This window comes from Callithrix jacchus, chromosome 1, assembly GCF_049354715.1.
Source record: "Callithrix jacchus isolate 240 chromosome 1, calJac240_pri, whole genome shotgun sequence".
Lineage (NCBI taxonomy): Eukaryota > Metazoa > Chordata > Mammalia > Primates > Cebidae > Callithrix > Callithrix jacchus.
The window spans coordinates 158,871,733-158,894,517 of record NC_133502.1 but is presented as its reverse complement, the minus strand read 5'-3'; the positions used below and the strand labels follow the sequence as shown (position 1 = coordinate 158,894,517).

General features: G+C 37.1%; 1 protein-coding gene across 2 annotated transcripts in view; it reads left to right on the top strand.

The window, feature by feature from the left end:
• The window catches only part of SVEP1 (sushi, von Willebrand factor type A, EGF and pentraxin domain containing 1), a 210,257-nt gene that overhangs the window by 56,890 nt on the left and 130,582 nt on the right, over positions 1-22,785 (top strand). For both annotated transcript variants that reach the window (XM_035254401.3, XM_035254412.3), the window contains exons 4-7: positions 8,011-8,169; positions 9,023-9,202; positions 17,729-17,908; positions 21,409-21,603. In XM_035254401.3, coding sequence (XP_035110292.3) covers positions 8,011-8,169; positions 9,023-9,202; positions 17,729-17,908; positions 21,409-21,603 — 714 coding nt within the window. The remainder of the gene's footprint in view (positions 1-8,010; positions 8,170-9,022; positions 9,203-17,728; positions 17,909-21,408; positions 21,604-22,785) is intronic.

Sequence of the window (22,785 nt, the reverse complement as noted above, 5' to 3'; positions counted from 1 at the left end):
TCCATTTGGTTGGTAAATCTTTCTCCATCCCTTTGTTTTGAGTCTTTGTGTATCCTTGAATGTGAAACAGGTCTGGATGTAACATGCCGTTGGGTTTTGGCTGTGTCTTTTGATTGGGAATTTAGTCAATTTAAATTTAGGGTTACTGCCATTTGATGTTGACTGGCTGTTTTATCCATGTGTTGGTGTAAATTCTTCTTTATGTTGGTGCTCTTTACTTTTTGGTGTATTTTTAGAAAGGCTAATACTGGTTGTTTCTTTCTGTGTGTAATGCTTCTTTCAGAAGCTCTTGTAAAGCAGGCCTGGTGGTAATAAAATCTCTGAGTTCTTGCTTGTTCATAAAAGATTTTATTTTTCCTTCAGTTGTGAAGTTTAGTTTGGCTGGATATGAAATTCTGGGCTGAAGGTTCTGTTCTTTGAGGATGTTGAATATTGGCCCCCACTCTCTTCTGGCCTGTAGAGTTTCTGCCGAGAGATCTGCTGTAAGTCTGATAGGCTTGCCTTTGTGGGTTATCCGACCTTTCTCTCTGGCTGCCCTTAGTATCCTCTCCTTCGTTTCAACCCTGGTGAATCTAACGATTATGTGCCTTGGGGTTGCTCTTCTTGAGGAATATCTTTGTGGTGTTCTCTGTATTACCTGGGGTTGAATGTTGACCTGCTTTGCTAGTTTAGGAAAATTTTCCTGAATAATATCCTGAAGGGTATTTTCCAGCTTGGATTCATTCTCTCCGTTGCATTCAGGTACACCTATCAAACGTAAATTTGGTCTTTTCACATAGTCCCACATTTCTTGGAGACTTTGCTCATTCCTTTTTATCCTTTTTTCTCTAATCTTTTCTTCACGTTTTATTTCATTAAGTTGGACTTTGACCTCTGATATCCCTTCTTCTGCTTGAACAATTCGAGTGTTTAAACCTGTGCATACTTCTCGGAGTTCCTGTATTGTATTCTTCAGTTCCATTAATTCACTCATACTCCGCTCTAAGTTGTCTATTCTCAATAGGATTTCATCAAGCCTTTTGTCAAAGTTCCTAGTTTCTTTACGTTGGGCTACATCATGTTCTTTTAACTCACCGAAGTTTGTTATTATCCATTCCTTGAAGAGTGATTCTGTCATCAGGAGGCGCTCGTTCTCCATCAAGCCTTGTTCCATTGTTGATGTGGAACTGTGATCATCTTTAGAGGGAGAGGCGTTCTGATTTTGAGTATTCTCAGCTTTTTTACGCTGGTTTCTTCCCGTCATTGTAAATTTATCCTCCTCTCGTCTTTGAAATTACCAACTTTAAGATTAGGTCTCTTGAGTGGACGTCCAGGTTGTTAGTTCCCAGGGCCAGAGCAGCGGCGTTAAAACTGATGGTGCTTTTCTGCCCAGGATTCTCCTGTCGGGCTTCCTTCTTGTTTCCGTAGTAGGCGACTCTGCCTTCCCGGGGCTCCAAACCTCGGTCAGAAGGGGAAGCGGTCCCGTTTACTCTGCTCCGAGAGCTGCCGCGCCGAGGTGCCGGCGGAACCGCTGCGCCGACCACGAGAGTCGCGCTGGCGACCCGTGTGTTTCCACCACTGGGGGATCTTCTGCTCTGTGAGCGACCAGACTTTGTCTGAAAGTGTGGCGTCCTCTAGTTCTCCGCGCCTTCCCTGAGAGCTGCAATCCCGGGATGTTAGCGATCGGCCATCTTGGATCGTTCTCCCCATTGCTAATTTTTAAACCTGTTAATACCCAGTGAAAATGAAGAGTACAATAATTCATGTACATTTAATCCTGATAATGGGAATATAAAATAGTTCAGTAATCAACTTGTGAGTTTAAAAAGTTAATATTCTTTTGCCTAAGAAAATTTTTAAAAAATGGATCAAAGATTTAAGGGAACAAAATGATTAGAGAAAAGCTGCTCAAATTTGCAAAAAATTAGAATGAACCTAAGTATCAAACATTAAAAGAGCAGTTAAATCAAACTTGCTTAGTAATTTTTATTTTCTTTCTTATATGATTCTGAGTGATTAGCTATTTTAGAAAAGTGAGGTTAAAGATACTTCTGAAAACTCTCCAGAGGGCCTCTCCTAAAAGTACTTGCCAATGAAATTTTAATCATAAAACTCAGGATGATGTCACCTTTGTTGTCCAGATGGTAAACACTTTAAGACAACAAAGAATACAGAGTTTTCAACAAAAAAAGGCTTTACTTAAATATTCTCTATGCAGCTGGTTATACTGATGTGTGAATATATGTGTGTATTTTTGAGTGTATATGTATATTTGCTGTTGTATCCTCTTTTGTACATAGTCCTTTGAGGGCTTTGTTTTTTGTTGTTTGATAGACTTGTCCTGATCCACCACTTATCTCCTGGCAAGTCTGAGCATGTGCTTACATTTGCAATATGGCATCCTTTAGTTAGGGTGCCATATCCTGCCATGGCACCACACCAGGGTTCAAATTCACAGCTGTGTCCAAATAGCCTGTACATTAGCTAAATGAGCTAACCAGTCACAGGGAGAATGTCAGGCTGCTAATGCATTCTATGCAGATACAGATGTACAGAATTCAGGGCAGTTGAAAGTCTTCTTATCTAATTCATTGAGGAAAATAGAGAGGATCTTGGCTGCCTCATAAAAAGAAAGTCCCTATATGCACACCTGGGTCCTTGTCTTATTTTTAAAAACATTGGTTCAACATGGAAAAATCACATTCTCTTCTAGAACAGTGGATTTGTATGTTCAAAATCTTAGCACAACTCTTTGTAGGAACAGATTCCTTATTCAGATCAAATCCATAAAGTAAAAAAAGTATGGAGATCCAGAGATTTGCTTGGTTTCTTACCTGTATGTACCAGAAAATAGAGCCTTGGTGTTGTACAACTAGAGGGAATGCCATTTATTCACGTAAATAGGCATTCTTGAAGTTGTGGAGTGCACAGCCTAAATGCACCTCATACTCTTTAAAGTGATTCCTTAACTTTTAAAGCTGAATCATGCCAGGAAACAAAGCCTCCTTATATTTATCAGGGTTTTAAAAAGGTAATCCAAGACATGTATAAGGAGAAATTTTGTAAAATGTAAGTCACTGCCTTATATATATTAATACTAAAATAGTCATCTAAGGAATTGATATTTAACGGGTAATATATATATTAGAGAGAGTGGAGATTTTTTTGTGTTTTACAAATTCCAAACTGATAGACGTTTTAATTTACTTCAGTCAACGAATTGCATGGTCAGCTGAAGAAAAATCTAATGTTAGTACAATGTGATAATTTCAAGAATCACACTTCCAGTAATAGTAGCTGATAACCGCCAAGATGTTTCTGAAAAGAGAAAGCGGTTATTTTAACAACAACAAAAAGAACAATTAAGAAATAATATTTGGTACATTTCCAGGAAGGAAACATCTCATATTAAAAAGGGAAAACAGTTTATAGCCCTTTATGAAGACTTGTGAAACTTGTTCAAACCAAAGATTTATTTCATTTTTCAAAGTTTTGCTTGGTTTGGGATGAGGAATTTTCCCCCTTGGGAATCAAGGAAGTTGATTACACCTCTCCCACTAGAATTGTGCAATGCCTTTAAATAGTTCTCCTGAAGTCTGTTTTTCATTATCATTATGAATTTCACAATACATTTCCAAATGTACTTTTGGATATTTTTATCCAAAACTGTGTTCTCCAGTGTTTTAAACTCTTGATTATTCCAAATATTTTGGAAAGTAATATTATAAGATTAGTTCCTTTTCATGCAGTATTATTTTAAAGAATAATTTATAAAATCTGTAGCCAGAATCTGACCATTCATATGGAGGATTTCTTTAAGTTGCTTTTTAGTAGTAGTCTATTTATGGAATCATCTTATGTTAGCCTTTGAAAGATTATATCCTTACTTATAACTTCTGCATATTGTAGTAAAAGAAAAGAAAAAAAAATGTCACTTTTCAAGTGACCCCATAGCTTGTTGGTGGAAGAGCCAAGATTGCAACTCAGTTGTCTTGACTCCAAGTCTACTGTCCTTTCAGTTCGTTTTGTTGTTAGTTTTCCCGACCTTACTATTCTCCTTACACACCAAACCCACCCTCCACACTCCAGCAGGGCTTGTTTCCGTTTTCCCTCCTTTGATTGAGTGACTGCCAGTTCAGGCAATTGGCTAGACAATGGCTGGGTCAAGTAATTGGAACACTCCTTGAGCATACAAGAGCATACTTCCCACCGAGGGAATGACAAAACTGTGTCACAAAGAGGGTGATGTGTGGCAGTGCAGAGGTATGGGCAGTGTGCTCTGTGGGTCCTGAGAGAAGGCAACAAAATCTGTCTGAAGAAGTTAGAGAAGCTTTAAAGAATGAGTTAGAGTTTTGAAAGATGCTGGAGATTCACTCAGGGACAGGAGGGCAGAAATGCAGAAGTGAAAGATAGGAAAGGGAAAGAAAGGAAGGTAATATTTATCAAGCACCAGAGCATCCATCTGGCACAACAAATCTATAAAAGAAGTATAATTATCTCTTTTATGGTTGAGAAAATGAAGGGTTGGGGACATTATTCTAACATTTCCCAAATGCCAAGAACATGCCAGGCATTGTTGCTTTACTCACATGATTCCAGTGAATCCTAACCATAAAAAATATACAAGGGAAGTACTACTCCTATTATATATGAAGAAACGGAGTCACAGAGTAATGAAGTAAATTGCTGAAATTCCCCAAAAACATGATGGGAGTTGGGGGAAGGGAATAAGACAAAACTAGGCACTATTTGATCCTGAAGTAGGTTCTAACCAGCATATGATATGCGCTGGTTCGTTGCAGCTGTAGAGGAACAAGGTTATAGACAGATAATGATGTCTTTATATTCTAGGCTAAAGAGAGAGGGGCTTATCGGTTGGTACAGTTTTTAGTTAGAAAATGATTTGACTGAATTTATAGTTTTGAACAATGTTCAGATTGCAACATCTCAAATGGTTTGAAGAGTAGAGGTAAGGCAGAAGGACTAGTAAGGAGGATGCTGTAAAAACCAGAAGAGAGATGATGAGGTCACACCTAAGATAAAAGTAACGTAGAAGATTTTCAGGGAATAAGAGCCAAAGAACATATGTTTTATTTAGATATTGAAGGAGATAGAGAAAAGTCAAAGTGATCTCCAAGGTCAGAGAGCCAATAACCATGAAATGGAATCCATGATTTAAAGCTAGACATGGTGGCATGTATCTGTAGTCCTAGCTATTAGGGAGGCTGAGGTGGGAGGTTTGAGAGTTTGAGCCCAGCCTATATAAGAGCAAGATGGTGTCCCCAAACAAACAAACAGCAAAACAAAATGTATGATTTGAGACAACACTCTATTTTATATATAACTTCGTCTGCCTTTTTTTTTTTTCTTTGAGATGGAGTCTCACTCTGCTGCCCAGGCTGGATTGCAGTGGCATGATCTTGGCTCACTGCAAGTTCCGTCTCCCAGGTTCAAGCGATTCTCCGGTCTCAGCCCCCCGAGTAGTTGAGATTACAGGTGTGTACCACCACACCCAGCTAATTTTTGTATTTTTAGTAGAGATGGGGTTTCACCATGTTGGCCAGGCTGGTCTTGAATTCCTGACCTCAGGTGATCCTCCTGCCTTGGCCTCCCAAAGTACTTTCGGTTTCACCCACATAATACCTATTCATTGTAACAAAACTAGAAAATGTAGATCAGCAAAAATGAACAAGCCTGAAAGCCTGATAATTCTACCATGAATATGTACCTTGTATAATCATAAGGATCATTTCCTTCAAGTCTCATATATTAAATATGTATTTATAAGCAAAATAGAATCATACAACACATATGGTTTTTTGAAATATGCTTTAAAAACACTTAACTACATAATTTGAATGATTTTTTATGTCAAGATTTGTATTTTTCTGGCTAAGAATTCACTGGATGGATGTATCGTAAGACTTTAACAAACCCCCGTCTCTAGATGTTTGTGTTATCTCCTATGCTGTGCAATAATAAATCACATTTATGCATATATTTTGCTTACTTGCTAATATGACTTGGGAAAAATTCTTGGAAGCGAAATGCTGTAGTTAAAGAGCATTTGAAGCTTTTGGTGTCTACCCTCAGGTTGCCCTACAGAAAGTTTGCCATGCCCTCAACAGAACAGAAGAGAGCCTATTTGCCCACAGGCTGCTGGCACTAGGCATTCACATACTTTTAAAATTTTGCCACATTTTTTAAAAATTGCCACATTTAAAGGTAGCCATTAATTCACATTTTTAAATATCATTGAAGATAAACAGTTTATCCTAGGATTGTTGGCTACAATTTTTCCTTAGTACATTTCCAGTTCTTGTTCCTTGTGAATTGTTCTATTGAAGTGTTCATATTTTTTATGTATTAGAGCTTTTTGTGTATTTTCTATTCCTCCTTAACACAGTAATTTGTTCGCCTCATCAAGATAATTTCACATATTTATTTTATTGTTTATTTATTTATTTATTTTTTTAGACAGGTTCTTGCTCTGTAGCCCAAGCTGAAGTGTCGTGGCTTGATCTCAACTCACCACAACCTCCACCTCCCAGGCTCAAGCTATCCTCCAGCCTTAGCCTGCCAAGTAGCTGAGACTACAGGCACATGCCATTCTACCTGGCTAATTTTTACATTTTTTATAGAGATGGAGTTTTGTCATGTTGCCCAGGCCAGTCTTGAACTCCTGAACTCAAAGTGATCCACCTGCCTTAGCTTCCCAAAGTGCTAGGATTATGGGTGTGTCCAGCCAATTTCAAATATCTAACATATCTTTGTACATTCAATTATTTTTAACTTGTATATCTAGCTTATTTTAGGTTTGTATCTTATCAACAGGATTAAATTCACTCTTTATTTCCAATAAGTGATAAAATATCCCCACATAAATGCACATTGCTTGGTTGCAACTGTTCTTTAATAATAAAATGCACCCTGGGACTGTACCACATTTAATTGGCTTAACAGAGCACTGCAAGTCTATTGATTCCACAATTTCTCTGTTATTAAATTTCTGAAATTTAAATTATTTTACAGATGCCTAAGTCCAGAGGGATTAAGTTACAAATTCAAAGCTACATTGTCTATGCAGAGGAGAGATTTGAAGCAAGGTTAATTAGATTCTGCTTTTAATCTTTTTTTCCCTGAGCCTGGGAAGAGCAGGGTCTTTAGTTCTTTTTTTTTTTTCAAAGGGCCTAGTTCCTGTCAGTTGGATTATGTCCTTCAAGCCCTACACTTTCTCTTCATCCTTTCTCAAGGTCTTTGCACAGAAACAATGGGCTAAGTGCTTTTTGCATATCTGCAGTTATTCTCCTTTGCTACAAGAAGGGCTGGGATTTAGTGGTAGAGGTGAACTGCATAGGATGAGGCAGATGGGCTGTAGGGGACATCATCCTTATCAAGGTTGTTTATCTGTTGAGGATCATTGATTCCTCCTAGTGACTTAATATACATTGCTATTTTGAACTTCCCTACAAATCAGCCCAGATATTTCATTCCAAGTTGTGTTGTATTTGAAACTAATTGTGGGACACAAGAGGCCACTTCATACCTTGCAAATAACAAATGACATCGTTCTTTTAAAAAAAAAAGTTGGTTTCTCTCTTTGCTTGAAATTATATTGCCATTTCTTTTTCATTTTCTTGCTGTTGTTGTTGCCGTTGAGACAGAGTTTGCTCTTGTTGCCCAGGCTGGAGTGCAGTGGTACAATCTCAGCTCACTGCAACCTCCACCTCCTGGATACACGTGGTTCTCCTGCCAGCCTCCTGAGTAGCTAGGATTATAGGTGCATGCTACCATGCCCAGCAATTTTTTTTTTTTACAGGTTAGTCTCAAACTCCTGACCTCAGGTGATCCATCCACCTCAGTCTCCCAAAGTGCAAGGATTACAGGCGTGAGCCACCACACCCAGCCTATATTACTATTTTTATGGAAAGCTGTTGTTTGGGTATCTCTCCCTTGTTAATTTCAAACATTTTGTTAATTACCAGCTGATATGCCACATAACATGCACTTCTCTGGCTTGTCTGCCCACAGCTTGCCCGTCAGGGACATACAAACCTGAAGGTTCACCAGGAGGAATCAGCACTTGCATTCCATGTCCTGATGAAAATCATACCTCTCCACCTGGAAGCACATCCCCTGAAGACTGTGTCTGCAGAGAGGGATATAGAGCATCTGGCCAGACCTGTGAACGTGAGTCTCCCACTGTTGGAAGATGGGAAATATAAAAGCCGATTTTTCTGAGAGAAATGGGGCTTGTATCTGCATCCAAGTCATTTAGAATGATCTTTAATGTTCTTTTCTCTAATCATATATTTTGGGGGGATGATTTGCTTTTATAACATTCTTATCATGGAGCACATCCCTATCCTGCTCCAGAGAAAGGGGAACTAAGATGCTAGGAATAACATCACCTTGAAATCAGGAAGGCTTAGCACTTGGAAAACATTTAAAATGAATCAAAAAAAGAAAAACTACAATTTTAACTATAAATTTGAATAAAAATGAGCCCATTTTGGCCCTGGTGATAGTCACATTTATCTTTGAAATAATATATTTTGTAAGTAAAGAGTCTCAATATTATTCATATCAAAAATTAAAAATATTTAATTTGTGTATACCACACACAGGAAGCTGTGGCTCTTAAGGTTTGTAGCACATATACTTTGCTAACTTTATTTGTTCTTTATTTTGTTCTACCTTAGTCAAGAGGGAAGTATCTAATGATATGTAAAGTTCTGGAAGTATAATATCTCATATCCATGTAGATATCAAAGTAAAATTTTTTAAAGCTTAAAAAATAATATTTAGTTTGTGTTTAAAATTTAATCAGAAGTTAGTACCTAATAGGAATCAGATATAAGGGTTCTTCTTCCAAATATGTACTTGAAAATCCAAATGCAGTAAATGGAAATGCTATAGGCAATTGACACATATGCATAAATGCCCCCTTGAACAAAAAATAAAAAAATAAAAAAAAAAAAACAGGATATGTCATAGACAGAAGGCTAATTTGGCTTTTTTATTTTATTTTTGTAAATGTAAGTTGTCCACTGCCCTGCCCTGAAGCCTCCTGAAAACGGTTACTTCATCCAAAACACTTGCAACAACCACTTCAATGCAGCCTGCGGGGTCCGATGTCACCCTGGATTTGACCTTGTGGGAAGCAGCATCCTCTTGTGTCTACCCAGCGGCTTGTGGTCCGGTTCAGAGAGCTACTGCAGAGGTATACAGACTGCCAATTTACGTTGTTGATTCATTGTCTTTCTTGATTTCTTTGATTTAAACTCCAGTGAACCAGTCCATTCTTCATTTCTTTTTAGATTTCATAGACCACACACTACAGAAAGAAAAAAATTATAAGAAATTTGAAATTGAAACTACCAAGTTCAATTGACCACATAATTGTAAACTATGCCTTTTATATCCCTTTTATGAACAAGCCAAAAAAAGTTTGCCTGGGAAGTAAATGGACAGGTAACCCCAAACCTCAAATTTCAAGCCTCCAAGACATGGTGTAAAGGAGAGTTTAGAATAATCAGAGTGGAAACTTTGATGCCTCCTGGAATTGCAGGGTTTAAGGAATCACACAAATATCCTGCAATAGAAGCAGTTAGCCAACTTGTAATCTCCAGCCTTCACTTGGGCAAGATGACCTGTTACACAAAGTAGAGAATTTCCAAAGTGAGAGCCCAAGGAGTCTACCCAGGTCAATGGAAAGTTGGCACCACCAATAGAAGCTGAGGCTCCCATGTCAAATACAGAAAAGCAATAATAATAATAATGAAATAATGCCTCAATCTGCCTCCACTTTCCATCTCCAGGACCTACTTTCCTGCTTCTTACAACTCCCACAGAACCAACTTCCTAAGGTTTACAAGTAGGGTTGGAAGGGGAGGATATTTAAGAAAAGGTAAGAGGGGGCAAGTCAAGGGACTTCAGGGCCACTACCAGAATCCCTGCCCATAAAGCTTCTCGAGACATTATCTGCTCCCTACCTAAGGTTGCCAGATGAAACACAGGATGCCAATTAAATTTGAATTTTCGATAAACACACAATATTTTAGTATATGTAGGTCTCCTGCAAGATTTGGAACCTATTTATACTAAAAATTTATTTGTTGCTTTTCTGAAATTTAAATTTAACTGAATGTCCTGTTTTGTTGGTTTGTGTTTTGCTAAATCTGGTAACCTCACTCCCACTACATCCCCTAGTCATTTTTTTGGCAGAACACTTGGCTGAGGATTTGACTGCTCCAAAACCCTACACATCAGCTGGACCACTGGATTGAGATAAGTAGTTCTGTCTTCTGGTCTTTTCTTGGCATCCATATTCATGAGGGAAAAACCACCTATTCTTGACTTCAAGATCATGTGTGAATCCCAGGAGACATCCGTGTTGGTAACAATTTATTAGGTACCAATACTGAACTCATCAATAAATGTAAATTGGCCTACATGGTATCCTCAAAAGACAAGGAAAACTGAAGAGAATTAGTAGATTGAACTAAAGAGACCTGACAGAAAAGAAAGAAAAATGGAATATCTAAGATTCAAAGGCAACTACGTTGCTAAAATAAGGCCAGGATTCCAAGCAATGAAAGAAATGTGAGAGCAAAAATATTTATTAGAAGGAAAAAAAAGGTTACTGACACAATGAATGGACCTAGTTAAAAGTTTAATTAATAAATTAGAAAACCAACTCAAGGAATTCATTTGAAAGTCAATCAATAAAATCCAGAGATAAAAATGTGAAAGAATAAAGTAACATGAGAATAGTCACAGGAAATAGACTTTTTTCATATTAGGAAACCAGATAGAGAATGGAATGGAGGAGGCACCAGTAGAAGATTTAAGGATAGGCCCGGCATGGTGGCTCACACCTGAAATTCCAGCACTTTGGGAGGCCGAAGCGGGCAGATACGAGGTCATAAGATCGAGACCATCCTGGCCAACATGGTAAAACCCTGCCTCTACTAAAAATACAAAAATTAGCTGGGTGTGGTGGTGTGTGCCTATAATCCCAGCTACCTGGGAGGCATGGTGGTGTGTGCCTATAATCCCAGCTACCTGGGAGGTGTGGTGGTGTGCGCCTATAATCCCAGCTACTTGGGAGGCTGAGGCAGGAGAGTTGCTTGAACCCAGGAGGCGGAGGTTGCAGTGAGCCGAGACTATGCCACTGCACTCCAGCCTAAAAAAAAAGAAGAAGATCTAAGGATACATCCCCGAGTTGACATTTTGAAAATATTCACAACCCAAATCTTGGATTGTGAATATTTAAATCAGTTTAAAATCATTTAGTAAGTGCCAGAAAAAAATATTAAAAACAGATTTATGTCTGGAAATAATCTTAGTAAATTTTCCGAATGCCCTAGAAAAATAGAAAACTGTGTCCATTTCATAGTTGGAAACAACATTACTTACCAAAGAGAAAGAATCATATCAGCCTTAGGCCCCTTTGTTGGCCATTCTCAATGTTAGAAAATAAGACCATGTTGCCAGGATTCTGAGGGAAGAGAATAGACCCTCGATTTCTAAACTCAGACAAGCTACTGTTCATGTGTGAAGGCAAAGGAAAGACATTTTCAGTCATGCAGTCTCAAATGGTAAAAAGCCACATATGATTACTGAAAAAATGAATGCTTAAAAACCTGTAAAATATATTTTTGTGAAGTCAATAGTTTTAAGATCTGTGTAAAATCTTTACCCCTTCTTCCAAATACCTTATGGTAGAGGGTGGGAAATATTACATTTTAACTTGCTGCTCGGTAGCCTTCCAAAGAGGAGTGAGAAAATCAGAGGAGACTGCCCTTTCAGGATAAGGTCTGGCCCCTGCCTCTTGAGCCTCCACCCTCCATAATGAAGCTTTGCATCTGACCCTAAAGCTGTAAGAAATAGCCATGCTCTCTCAGGAAGCTGGCCCTTCACAGGCTGCCCCCACAGCCTGGTCCTGCCTTTGCTCTGGGTCCTCTCAACCCTCCACTGTCACCAACCTCCTCCACCTGAATGGGGTGACCTCGGCCCATGCATCTGCAGACCTGCCCCCACCCCTTGTTATGTTTCTTACGCTATGGTGTCAGGGTCCATCAAGGAAGCACAGTCACCATGCATGTTATGGGATGAGGGATTTATTTCAGGAAATGGACCTTACACAATTTTAGAAGAAGCTTGGAAATAGAAGACAAATGGGAGGACCAGAGGAGTTCCTGACAAGTCAACTTGAGAAACCAAGCCTGCCCAGCTTTTGAAGTGGAATCGCTAAGGAGTAACTCATAGAAGGTCTAAGAGAAGCTTTACCTCGGTGCAGCCCCTGTGGCTCTGAAGCCAAGAACCCTGCAATGAACATGGGGCTACCACTGGTCATAGGCCCAGTAGTGGGGATGTGGAATGGCGGCAAGCAAGGCCAAGCTGGAACCCCCTGGGCATTGCTGCATTTTTCTATCACTGACTCTGATGAAAATGTCCCCTTCCTCACTTCTGCCTTCCAAAAATAAGTGCAAGTTCCTTTTTTGATCAACCCTAACTTGGAACCACAGTAAAGGGATTCTGGGAAACATGTTTCCCAATGTTAACTAACTTGTCACAATACAAAGCACTACACCTTTATTTGTAATTAACTTGTCTACCCACTCTGCTAAACTGAATTCATTATGAGCACAGAATGTATTTTTGCCCTTCAATCATTGATGATCCCTTTAGTGAATGAATGAAAACTTGAATGTAACAAATATACATATTGATAAATGTATACATTGATGTACATTGATAAATACAGTATCTACATTGATGACCTGCTTCTGTCACTTTATATTAAAAAGCATGCATGAGTGTGGTGGCACAAGCTTGTAATCCCAGCTTCTTAGGAGGCTGAGGCAGGAGGATCTCTTGAACACAGGAGTTGGAGGCTGCAGTGAGCCATCATTGCACAACTGCACTCCAGCCTGGGTGACAGAATGAGACCCTTACAAAAAAAGCATGCTTGTTCCCTTTTATGTAATTTCAATTGCAATTCCAGTATAGATAAAACAATTTAAAACAGAATAAGGAGAGATGCTACAATTCAACTTCACCACCAAAGCTGCTACTAACCTACCAGTTGTACTGAATGAAGATGTCTACCCAGGCCCTTACACTTCCACTAATGCTTAATGAATTTAGTTACTTGAGATACTGTTCTATGAAACACATACTATATTTCACTAAATCTGAAATACATTTTTAAAACATTTTAACATCGCTAAAATGGAGATGCATCTTAAAATCAGTGGCAGCAAACCCTTTACTTGGCATTATTGTTTCTTTATTAGTGGCACATAAAAGAATGCTGTGTCTTACAATGGGGATTCAGTGAAATATGCCAATTGGGTAGGAATTAATTTCTGTTTCCTGGTGTCTAGTATGGAGAAATAGTATATTTTTACAGATTTAATTATAGGAACAGTGAATAATTTTTGTTATATTATACTTTCTCAAGAATATTTGCAAGATTGAGGCAGAAATGGAAGACTTGCATAAAATCTAAAGCCTTTTACAAATGTCGTGTTACATTGTTAATGTTTTTGTGGATGTTGACTAGTAATTGGTAATCCCGATTCTCATTTCTCCTGTGTACTCTTCTTAAAGCACTTACACTCATTTTCAGTTGCATCTGAATTCTGCATTTCTTTCTAAACAGGAAAGGATTATTTTGTGGTTTCTCAGTCTTAACTAACTAAACCTGAGAAGAAAGATTCAACCAATGAGAACCTTACATTTAACATCAGATTTATTTTATTTTCAGTAATAGATACTATCACAATTTGGAAACTAACAGGAAGCATCTGTCTGGGGAAAAAAATCTGATTAGTCTTTAAAATGGGAACCAGAGTAGCTTCTTACATTGTCTACCTCAAGTAGACTGTTCTCTTGCTGTTTTCTACAAAGACCAAATAAATATTTAGGGATTGTGTTAACATAAATGTAAGTCAATAACTATTAGGATTTTTTGGCTTGTTGAAATGAAAAAAAATAAGTTGAAAATTCTTTAAGGAGTGTGTTCCTTAAAGAATTAAAAAGGTATTAAGTAGTCATTTTGGAGCGAAAAAGAGTATAAAATATTTAAGGACTATATAGAAATTATTGCATATGCTTTGTTTTCACTGGGGAGCAACGGAAGTTTTTTAAAACCAACATTTGAGAAGCAGTATAATTTGCAGTTGTATGAGGCATCAACTCTAATTTATTATCAGTAATAAATCCATTTTGTCTCAGATTAAGAAATGTAAAGTCATCTCGGCAATTTGTTGAAGCCAAACATTCTTTAATATGGTTTTGTAGAATTTATACATCAGAATTTATCTGACTCACCTTTTAATCCCACCTCACACTTAGCATTGTGCTACATACACATGAAGGACACACTCAGTGAAAGTTAAAATGCAGAAGACAAGATGTTTCCATGCACTTGATAGACACAAGGAATATTCTATTTGCGTAATGGGCGCATTCAGGAAAAATTAAAACATGGAAGGCAAAGTGTTTCTGTTCATTTTTTATTAACACTTGACTTTGGTCCAAACCATTCCAGGGATAAAAGAGGCTAGAGTTTATGATTTAATCTTTGATCTAACTCTTGCATTTTTTCTAAGGAGTAATTGATCCTAAACTTTTATTCAATGCACACAATATTTATGATCTGCTGATTAATATAATTTGAATGGGTTCCTGTGGAATAAATTCCAATGATGACTTCAGTTGAATTCACACTTGAACATTTTACCCTCAGCTTCCTTTCCTGTTATTTTAAGGTTGTCTTCAACATAAATAAATACATGCATGGTATGAACAATTGGCGAATGCAGAAAAGTAGGAGAAGAAAAAATGTATCCCACCTGGAGTCTCAACAAAATTCTTGAGTCCCAAATGTTTTCTTCAAAAATCTTTAGAGATTGTTACAAGTGCTCTCTGAGAGGAAATGGAACTTTATTCTTTTGTAGGGGTTATTTCTATCTTTTGTACTATGATGCCCAGTGCTTGTAGAATTCTATCTATAATCTATCAAGATGAATATATGTTCCCATCTTTTGGCGTATTCAACAGGCACTGACTCTCTTTTCCTCTCCAGTCTCTGTTCATGATGAATGTGCATGCCTTCTGACAGAGAGAGTGCATTTTCCATCGGTCTTGACAGCTTCCCCATCTTCCTCTTTCTTGTTCTCTGTTTATTCTTCCCCTCCCCCTACTCTATCCTCTCTTCCTACTCTGACTTCCCCTTCCCTTGCCCTGCTCTTCCTCTTCTCCACTCCTCTTCCTCTCCTCCACCTATGTTTCCCCTCTTTTTTTCTTTCCTTTCTTCTCCCCTCCCTTCTTCACAGCTTTTCTTTTCTCCTTTACGTTCCTCCCTCCTTCCCCTGCTTGGAATCCCTGAATGGAGAAAATCTAAGAACTGGGGGAAAAGAAGTGTAGGACAAGATTATAAGCTCTTTCTAGATGGTTTTCTATAAAGAGGAGAAACAGAACATGATAGATCAAAGGCTCCTGTAGGGTGTGGAAACTGATGAAGTTGAAGCACTTGAAGGAGCGATCCAGGAAGGTAAGAGATGATTGTCAGAGACTAGGAAACTTGGATTGGTGAGATCGAGGTCTAGAGGACATGGCAATCATAGGAACTGAGATAAGGTGAAGGACATGATTGTTAGAAAATAAGAGGTCAGGAATATGACTCCAGGATGCTCGAATGATCATTTACATAGATATGGAAATCATTAAGGGGTGTGTGGGGTGGGGGAGGGAGAGAGAGAGAGAATTTAAAGGATGTTGGATATATAATATACTTCAAAGGAGCTGGAAGTTTTTAGGAAGGAAGGAGAGAGAATGATCTGGGAAGATAATAAGGGGCTACAGAGATACTTCTTCACCTCCAATCCCTATTATAGGGACAACACAATTTTCATTAGGGTAATCAAGTGTAGGAGAAGTAGCTCAAAAGGAAGTTTAGGGTATGAGGGGATTTACTGAAACTGATCATTATTCCAGAGGGCAGGTGCAAGGGTCTGTGGGATAGATTTGGATCATAGCTGTATGTGGATAAGCCTCATGGATGAGGGATGACTAGGGAGCCTTGGGCTTTCTAAGAGATTGCCATCAACAGGAATAGGGCATGATTGAATTAATGGAAATGGACTCTAACACACATTTTTGGGTTTCAATGGGAAGTTTGGGACTCTTACTAGGAAAACTCAGAGCACAGACATCGTTTGGGGATCTGCAGAGGCTGGAGTGGTGTGAGTGCTCTCCTGTAGCTTCTCTGATGTACTGTTGAGGACAGAGACTCAAAGATGGCAGAACTGCAGAAATGCAGGTTTCTCTGGATACCTGATGGCACCTTTTCTGATGGTGATGTTGAGGCTGGCTGAGGTGTAGGGGCATTTTCAGCACTCATAGTTTAGTGAATATCCTTCCTACTGCTTTCTTATGGTGAATTCAAAGAAGGTGAAGAAAACCATGTAACCAGTTGTACCTGCTCACTTCTCTGGCCAGGGAAATGTGCTGCTAGGTATATGCTTTAACCCTGAGCACATTTGGAGCACACATACATCCAATGAAACAAGAGAGGGGAAAGAGCTTTCCCTAAAAATTTAACAAAGGGAAAGGTTGTGGATATTGGGCAGAAGGAATTAGAAATTGTGTATAGCTACTATCATGGACCCAAATAACAATGTCTTATGCCAATTGAGGGTTCATTTTCTTTCAACTAGAAGGACAGGACTAGGTGATCCAAAGAGTGTGTAATAGCTCCACTGTCATCAGAGACCCAGATTTCCTATGCTTTTTGTTTTACCATCATGGCGCATGATACATTCCCATAGTATCATATACTTATACTTTAGTATGCTGGGCTACCATTCCTCATGTCTGTATTGTGGAAGAAAAGGAGAGGGAAGCAGGGAAGGGAAAGAAGTACTCTCTCAATTGAGACAGCCCTCTTCGAAAAGCTTTCTGAGAAGTCCTCCTGAATATGAGCTATATCTTATTAGTTGAGGTAGAGAGTTGTAATCTTCTAGCTGGTCATATTATTATGCTTGATAAAACTGGCAAGAATTGCTACTGGGTAGGCAACTATAAGTCTCTACCACAGCAGCAAAAATAAACTGATATCAATGCATAAGTCAAGATTAGCATCATGAACTATGATTGCCAGGAATATATGTGGGAAGGAGAAGTGAAAAAGGTAGAAGAAAAAGAGTTGGGTTGGACAGTAGAATAATGGAACTGAAGGTTGCAGAAGCTGGGCATTTTGCAAAGGCTAGCACTATTAGTAGGCCTAGCATATGACCATGAGGTCTATGAACCAAGCTGATCATGAACGTAAAACCTCTGTCCTGGAAAAGATTTCTTCCTTTTGTTGGAATGTAGCCTGAAAAAAAATCACAGGAAAGGCCCAGCTAAGAGCGTCAGGTGCCTCCCTTTTGTAGTCACCTCCAATCTGTAGTTACCATCTTCCATGTAGGGTCAGGCCCTTTAGATGGGTTAAGTTTCCCACCTATGGGCAGAGGACTGCATGCAGTGATGTTATTTGGGCAGTGCATTTGATAAAATATGAACTTTCAATCGTACCATAAGAACTCAAAAGATGGCGGTGTATTATGTATCATTTGCCATTTTAAGAAAAGAAAATCATCTTGCTTCCAATGTGCAGGCATTACTAAACTTACAATTATTATTTTTATTCTTATTTAGTAAAATGTTATCGAATTGTTTTCATTTTATATAGTGAGAACATGCCCTCGTCTCCGCCAGCCCAAACATGGCCGCATCAGCTGTTCTACAAGGGACATGTTCTATAAGACAACATGTTTTGTTGCCTGTGATGAAGGGTACAGACTAGAAGGCAATGATAAGCTTACTTGTCAAGAAAACAGCCAGTGGGATGGGCCAGAACCACGGTGTACAGGTAAGTTTCTAAAAGGTGTAATGCCTCGGGTGATTCATTTCCTCTGCTCTGATTTCTCCAGTATTCTCTGAAGACCTAGAACTCAACACTAGCTGGGAATGAGTGTAATAAATACACATCCCCATGTACAGGTGCAGGTGTTACAGATGCAAAAACAAATGTGTTGTCTTACTCCTCTCCACTAGTAAAGGAACTTCTACAGTGAATTCTATATTCTAATTCACAGAAGTTTATACCTTCAAATGACCATGCTTTTTTTCTTAGTTTTAATTGAAGCCAATTTGGATGGATTTTTTTAAAAAGGCAAATGCCACATAATTCTGTTGCTTTGTTAGACATGTTTTACATTTACCTTCTTGATGGAAGGACAAAATTAGGAACCAGTGAATCTTAAAAATTGCTTTATTATTAAACAAGAACAAATAAAAATAACTGAACATTCAACTGAAAAGTTAAGGAAAAAAACAACTGCAAGGAAAATTGAAAGAAGGATATAACAGTCATTGATTAAGTAAATGCAAAAGAACTATAAAGGGAGAAGGGATGCAGTAGAATAGTCAAGAAGCAAAACTTTAAATAAAGTAATAAAATATAATTTAAAATATAAGCAAGAAAAATTCAAAAATAAAATTTTTCTAAGAAATTTCCATACCATATAGTTTGGCCCAAATAATGGAAAACCAGCCAATTCATATTCTTGAACTATAATTATTTGTCAACCTGACAATCATTACCAAAAAGAGATAGAAAGTTATAGACCAACCTTATGTATAACTATAAAAGCAAACATACTAACAACCCATATTGAAAAAAGAATAGTCTGCCAAAACAAGTAGAGTTTATTCTAGGATTGAAGAAAGAAGTTAAAATTAAGTAATCTATCAATATAATAAATTACTTCATTATAGCATATTGGAAGAAATTGTATGGTTGCTTAGAAGATAAAAATTCATTATCATCTAAAACACATTTTCAGTAAAAATTTTTAAAAACTCATATTGATATAATTCACTTAATAAAAAATGTCGATCTGAAATCTGCAGCCACTTACGGAGAGACAGTATAGATAATCTTATCAAATCTAGAAGAAGAAAAATATGCTCACGTTGTTTAGTACCATTCTCTAAGCTTTAGTCTTGCAAGAAATTATGAGATTAGAGATATTGGGATTCAAAATCATCATCATTTGGACACTACAAGTCTACCCCCCACAAAAAAGAGTGAATCTACTAATCGGTGAGAGTGCATTAAAGCCATAAGCATACCAAATATATCTGCCAGGAGAGATTTCAAAAAAATATTAAACAGCTTTCCTATATACAGTGATGAACAGAACATATGGTAAAATATGACATTCAAAGGATCTATGGAAAATATAAAATATGTCAGAAAAACCTTAAATAGAAATGTGTGGAACCTGTATTAAGCAAACCAGAAAAATGTTACTGAAAGATGAAAAGAACATTTTAATACTTATATAAAATATTATCAAAGTGTTATTTCCAAATTATGTATTTATATATAAATTATTTATATTTATATATCATTTATGTATTATAATTCATAATTTTTACATATTTATATTAATATAAATACATATATATTTATGTTAAGTCCTTTCCAAATTTACGTAAGGAAAGAACTAATATATTACATATATATGTGTTACATATATATATATAATGGAAATATTACATATATATGAATGTAATATATTTCATATATACATAAAGAATTTAACTTTTACATACATGTAAAAATAAATACATATACACATATGTAAAATGCAAACTCATTCAATAGCCTAAAAGAGATTTTCTTTTTTGACATTTTGGAATTAGGTAGTGATTCTAGGGTTCACCTAGAAAAATATTATAGTCAAAAACCACTAAAATCAGTTTGAAAAAGAAGAGTAATAGGAATAGTAAACAGAAAATAGCTCTACCAGGTTTTTAAATCTTTTTTAATCTGCAAAGATTAACAATATGCAAGGACTGCGATACAGATTATAATTAAGGAAGCATCACAGGTCAATTGAGGGGAAAATGATTTATTCAGCTGATTATAAGGGAAAAGTGACTAGCTCCTTGCTAAATACAAAACATAATAAAGTTTTCTGTATGTTTTTAATTTACACTGAACACCAAAATAAATTCTTCATAGGTAAAAGATAAAAGCATAAAATCTAGAAGAGAATATATTTAACACATGTAAGTGAATGCTAACTAATCTCAGAACTTACTAAGTATAAAAGCAATGGAAATACTGTTAAAACTCAGTAGATTAGACTTTATATAAGTTAAAGACATGTTCACCGAAAGTACCATAAACAAGCTAAAAAAAAAAAAAAACTTCAACAGCTTTGATAGCCAAAAAAATTATTTTCTTACTTTATATAGAGCCAGCCCTAAAAAAAGGATAGTGAGTCCCACATTGTCATTATATTTGAACCATAAATTTAGCTTTGATTTTCCTGTTGATCAAAGTGACTAGGAGGTCTGGACAGGCATGCAGTTCACACTACAGAAATAAATAGACAAACATTTCTCAGGAAAAGAATGGCTTTTCCTGCTGCGCAGTTTAGAAAGAAATTATTTCACGGAGGAAGTATGATAGTGGGGTGTTTAGGAGCACATGGATTTTGCCATTTACTTGTGCAGTGACCTTAGGGAAGTTACTGGTGTGCTCAGTTTTCATTTGTAAGTTGGAATACTTCTTACAGCATATGATTAAATAAGTCAATACATGAAAGTGCTTAGAATAACGCCTGGGACATAGTAAGTACTGAATAAATGTTAGCTATTTATTCAGTTACTCCAATAATATGGAAAATACAGACTAAGGATGTGAGTAATGCTGCCAGCAGATTCTCTTCTACACAAAACAACTGTGCATTGGGTGTGTGCAGGCACTGCCTGCCTCACATACACTCCCTGTATTAAGTCCTGGCCTTGACTTTCCATTCTATCTGCATTCTGCCTAATTCATCTGCTATTCTTTTTCTGTGCTAAATATAGCATCAAGGTCAAGGCCCTTAATATAACACAGTGCTTTTAGGAAGGCTATTGGAAACTTTTCTCATCATACACTTGCTTAAAAATAGCACCAAAAAGCTCATAAAGATTGCTGAATATATCACTTAATCCATGAAATAAGGAATTCAATTTACTACTTTCCACTCCTAAGCCATAACATAATATTCTGCAAACCAAATGAATGTGCTCCAAGCAAATGATAAAAATCATAATCAATGTTGATTAAAATACCAGAAGTTTTTAAAAGTTTTGAAGCACTGGTAAAAATAGCAAAAGATAACTAAGGAGGTATAGGTTAGTGTTATTTACAATACATGACATGTTCAATGTCATATATAGTTATCATTTAGCAATTTATGTAAATTCCAAGGCAGAGTAATTGTATTTTTCTTGCGTAAAAATAATCCATGGCATTTCCAATTTGTGGGAACATGAATAACATTCTCTCTCATTTCTCTACTGTAGAGCGCCACTGCTCCACCTTTCAGACACCCAAAGACGTGATCATATCCCCTCACAACTGTGGCAAGCAGCCAGCCAAATTTGGGATGATCTGCTACGTAAGTTGCCGCCAAGGGTTCACTTTATCTGGAGTCAGAGTGCTGAGATGTACCACTTCTGGTAAATGGAATGTCGGAATTCAGACAGCTGTGTGTAAAGGTGGGTCTCTACACTGGTCAGGTTAAAACTCAAATTTTAAATAATGCCATGTGGGTGCAGAATAGGATAATCTTTCTTTGTAACTTTTACTGCAAACCCATGATAATATGGTAGGTTTTACCTCAATATGCACTATGAGGATTTCTGGTTCAAAGTGGTGGATTTACAAAATCCAATTACAAAATGCCAGACAATGACAGAAGAAATACACAAATAAGGAAAATAGTAGAGCTGAAAATCAGGCAAGTTTTCTGTAAGTCTTAAATCTTTAGGGAAGTCTTGGTCTATATAAAGCAGATGAGACTGAATTGATCTTCAAAAAAAGAAAAAAAAAAGCTATCAGCACTTTGAAACCTGGCATCACACTTCATTCACAAGAGGACATTGCCACTTTCCCCACAACAAGAACAGACCACTATGAAAAAGGAGTTATTGAAAACAAGAAAGAGTTCTTATAAATGAAAAAAGAAAAAAGAATGTCATAACTATCTCTAAGAGAAGGAGAGGGACAAATGAATGGAATTAATGCTGTGGGAAACGATATTAGTAATTTAAAAGACCAAACTGAGAGTTTCCTCACAATGGAGAACTGAATGAGTAAACAAAGAAAATACTTGAATTTCCTAATTGATCAAAACAAGAAAGTGGACGTTAAGGGATGCCAGTGACAGAAGGAAAAACCCTAATATCCATTTAATAAGGAGTTCCAGAAGGAAAGAGGAGAGGAGATGGAGGAGAAGTGAAGAAAATTTTTCTGAGCTAGAGAATGGCTTAATCCTTTAGAACACAAATAGCTTCTAAGTATTGGGTTGGCATGTTTTGACTACTCCTAGTGAAATTTCTGAGTTGCAGAGTTAATGAGAAAATCTTAAATAAGCTTCCAGGGAGAAAGAAAGAAACTGCACAAAAGAAACAAGAATTAGATTCACGTTAACGATCTCATTTACAACTTTAAATGCCACAAGGAAATGTAGCAATGTGTACAGGATATGGAGAGCAAATAAATATAAACTTTAGATTCCAAGTCTGGTCAAGCTATTGTTTAAGCATGAATGGAAAATCAAATACTTTTTAAAACTTTTTTCAGAGTTAATACACTACTATGTGTTCCTATGGGAGAAAATTGTCCAAGTATAAGCCCCTTTGAAAAAAAGAAAATATAAATTCAATAAAATTTTGAAG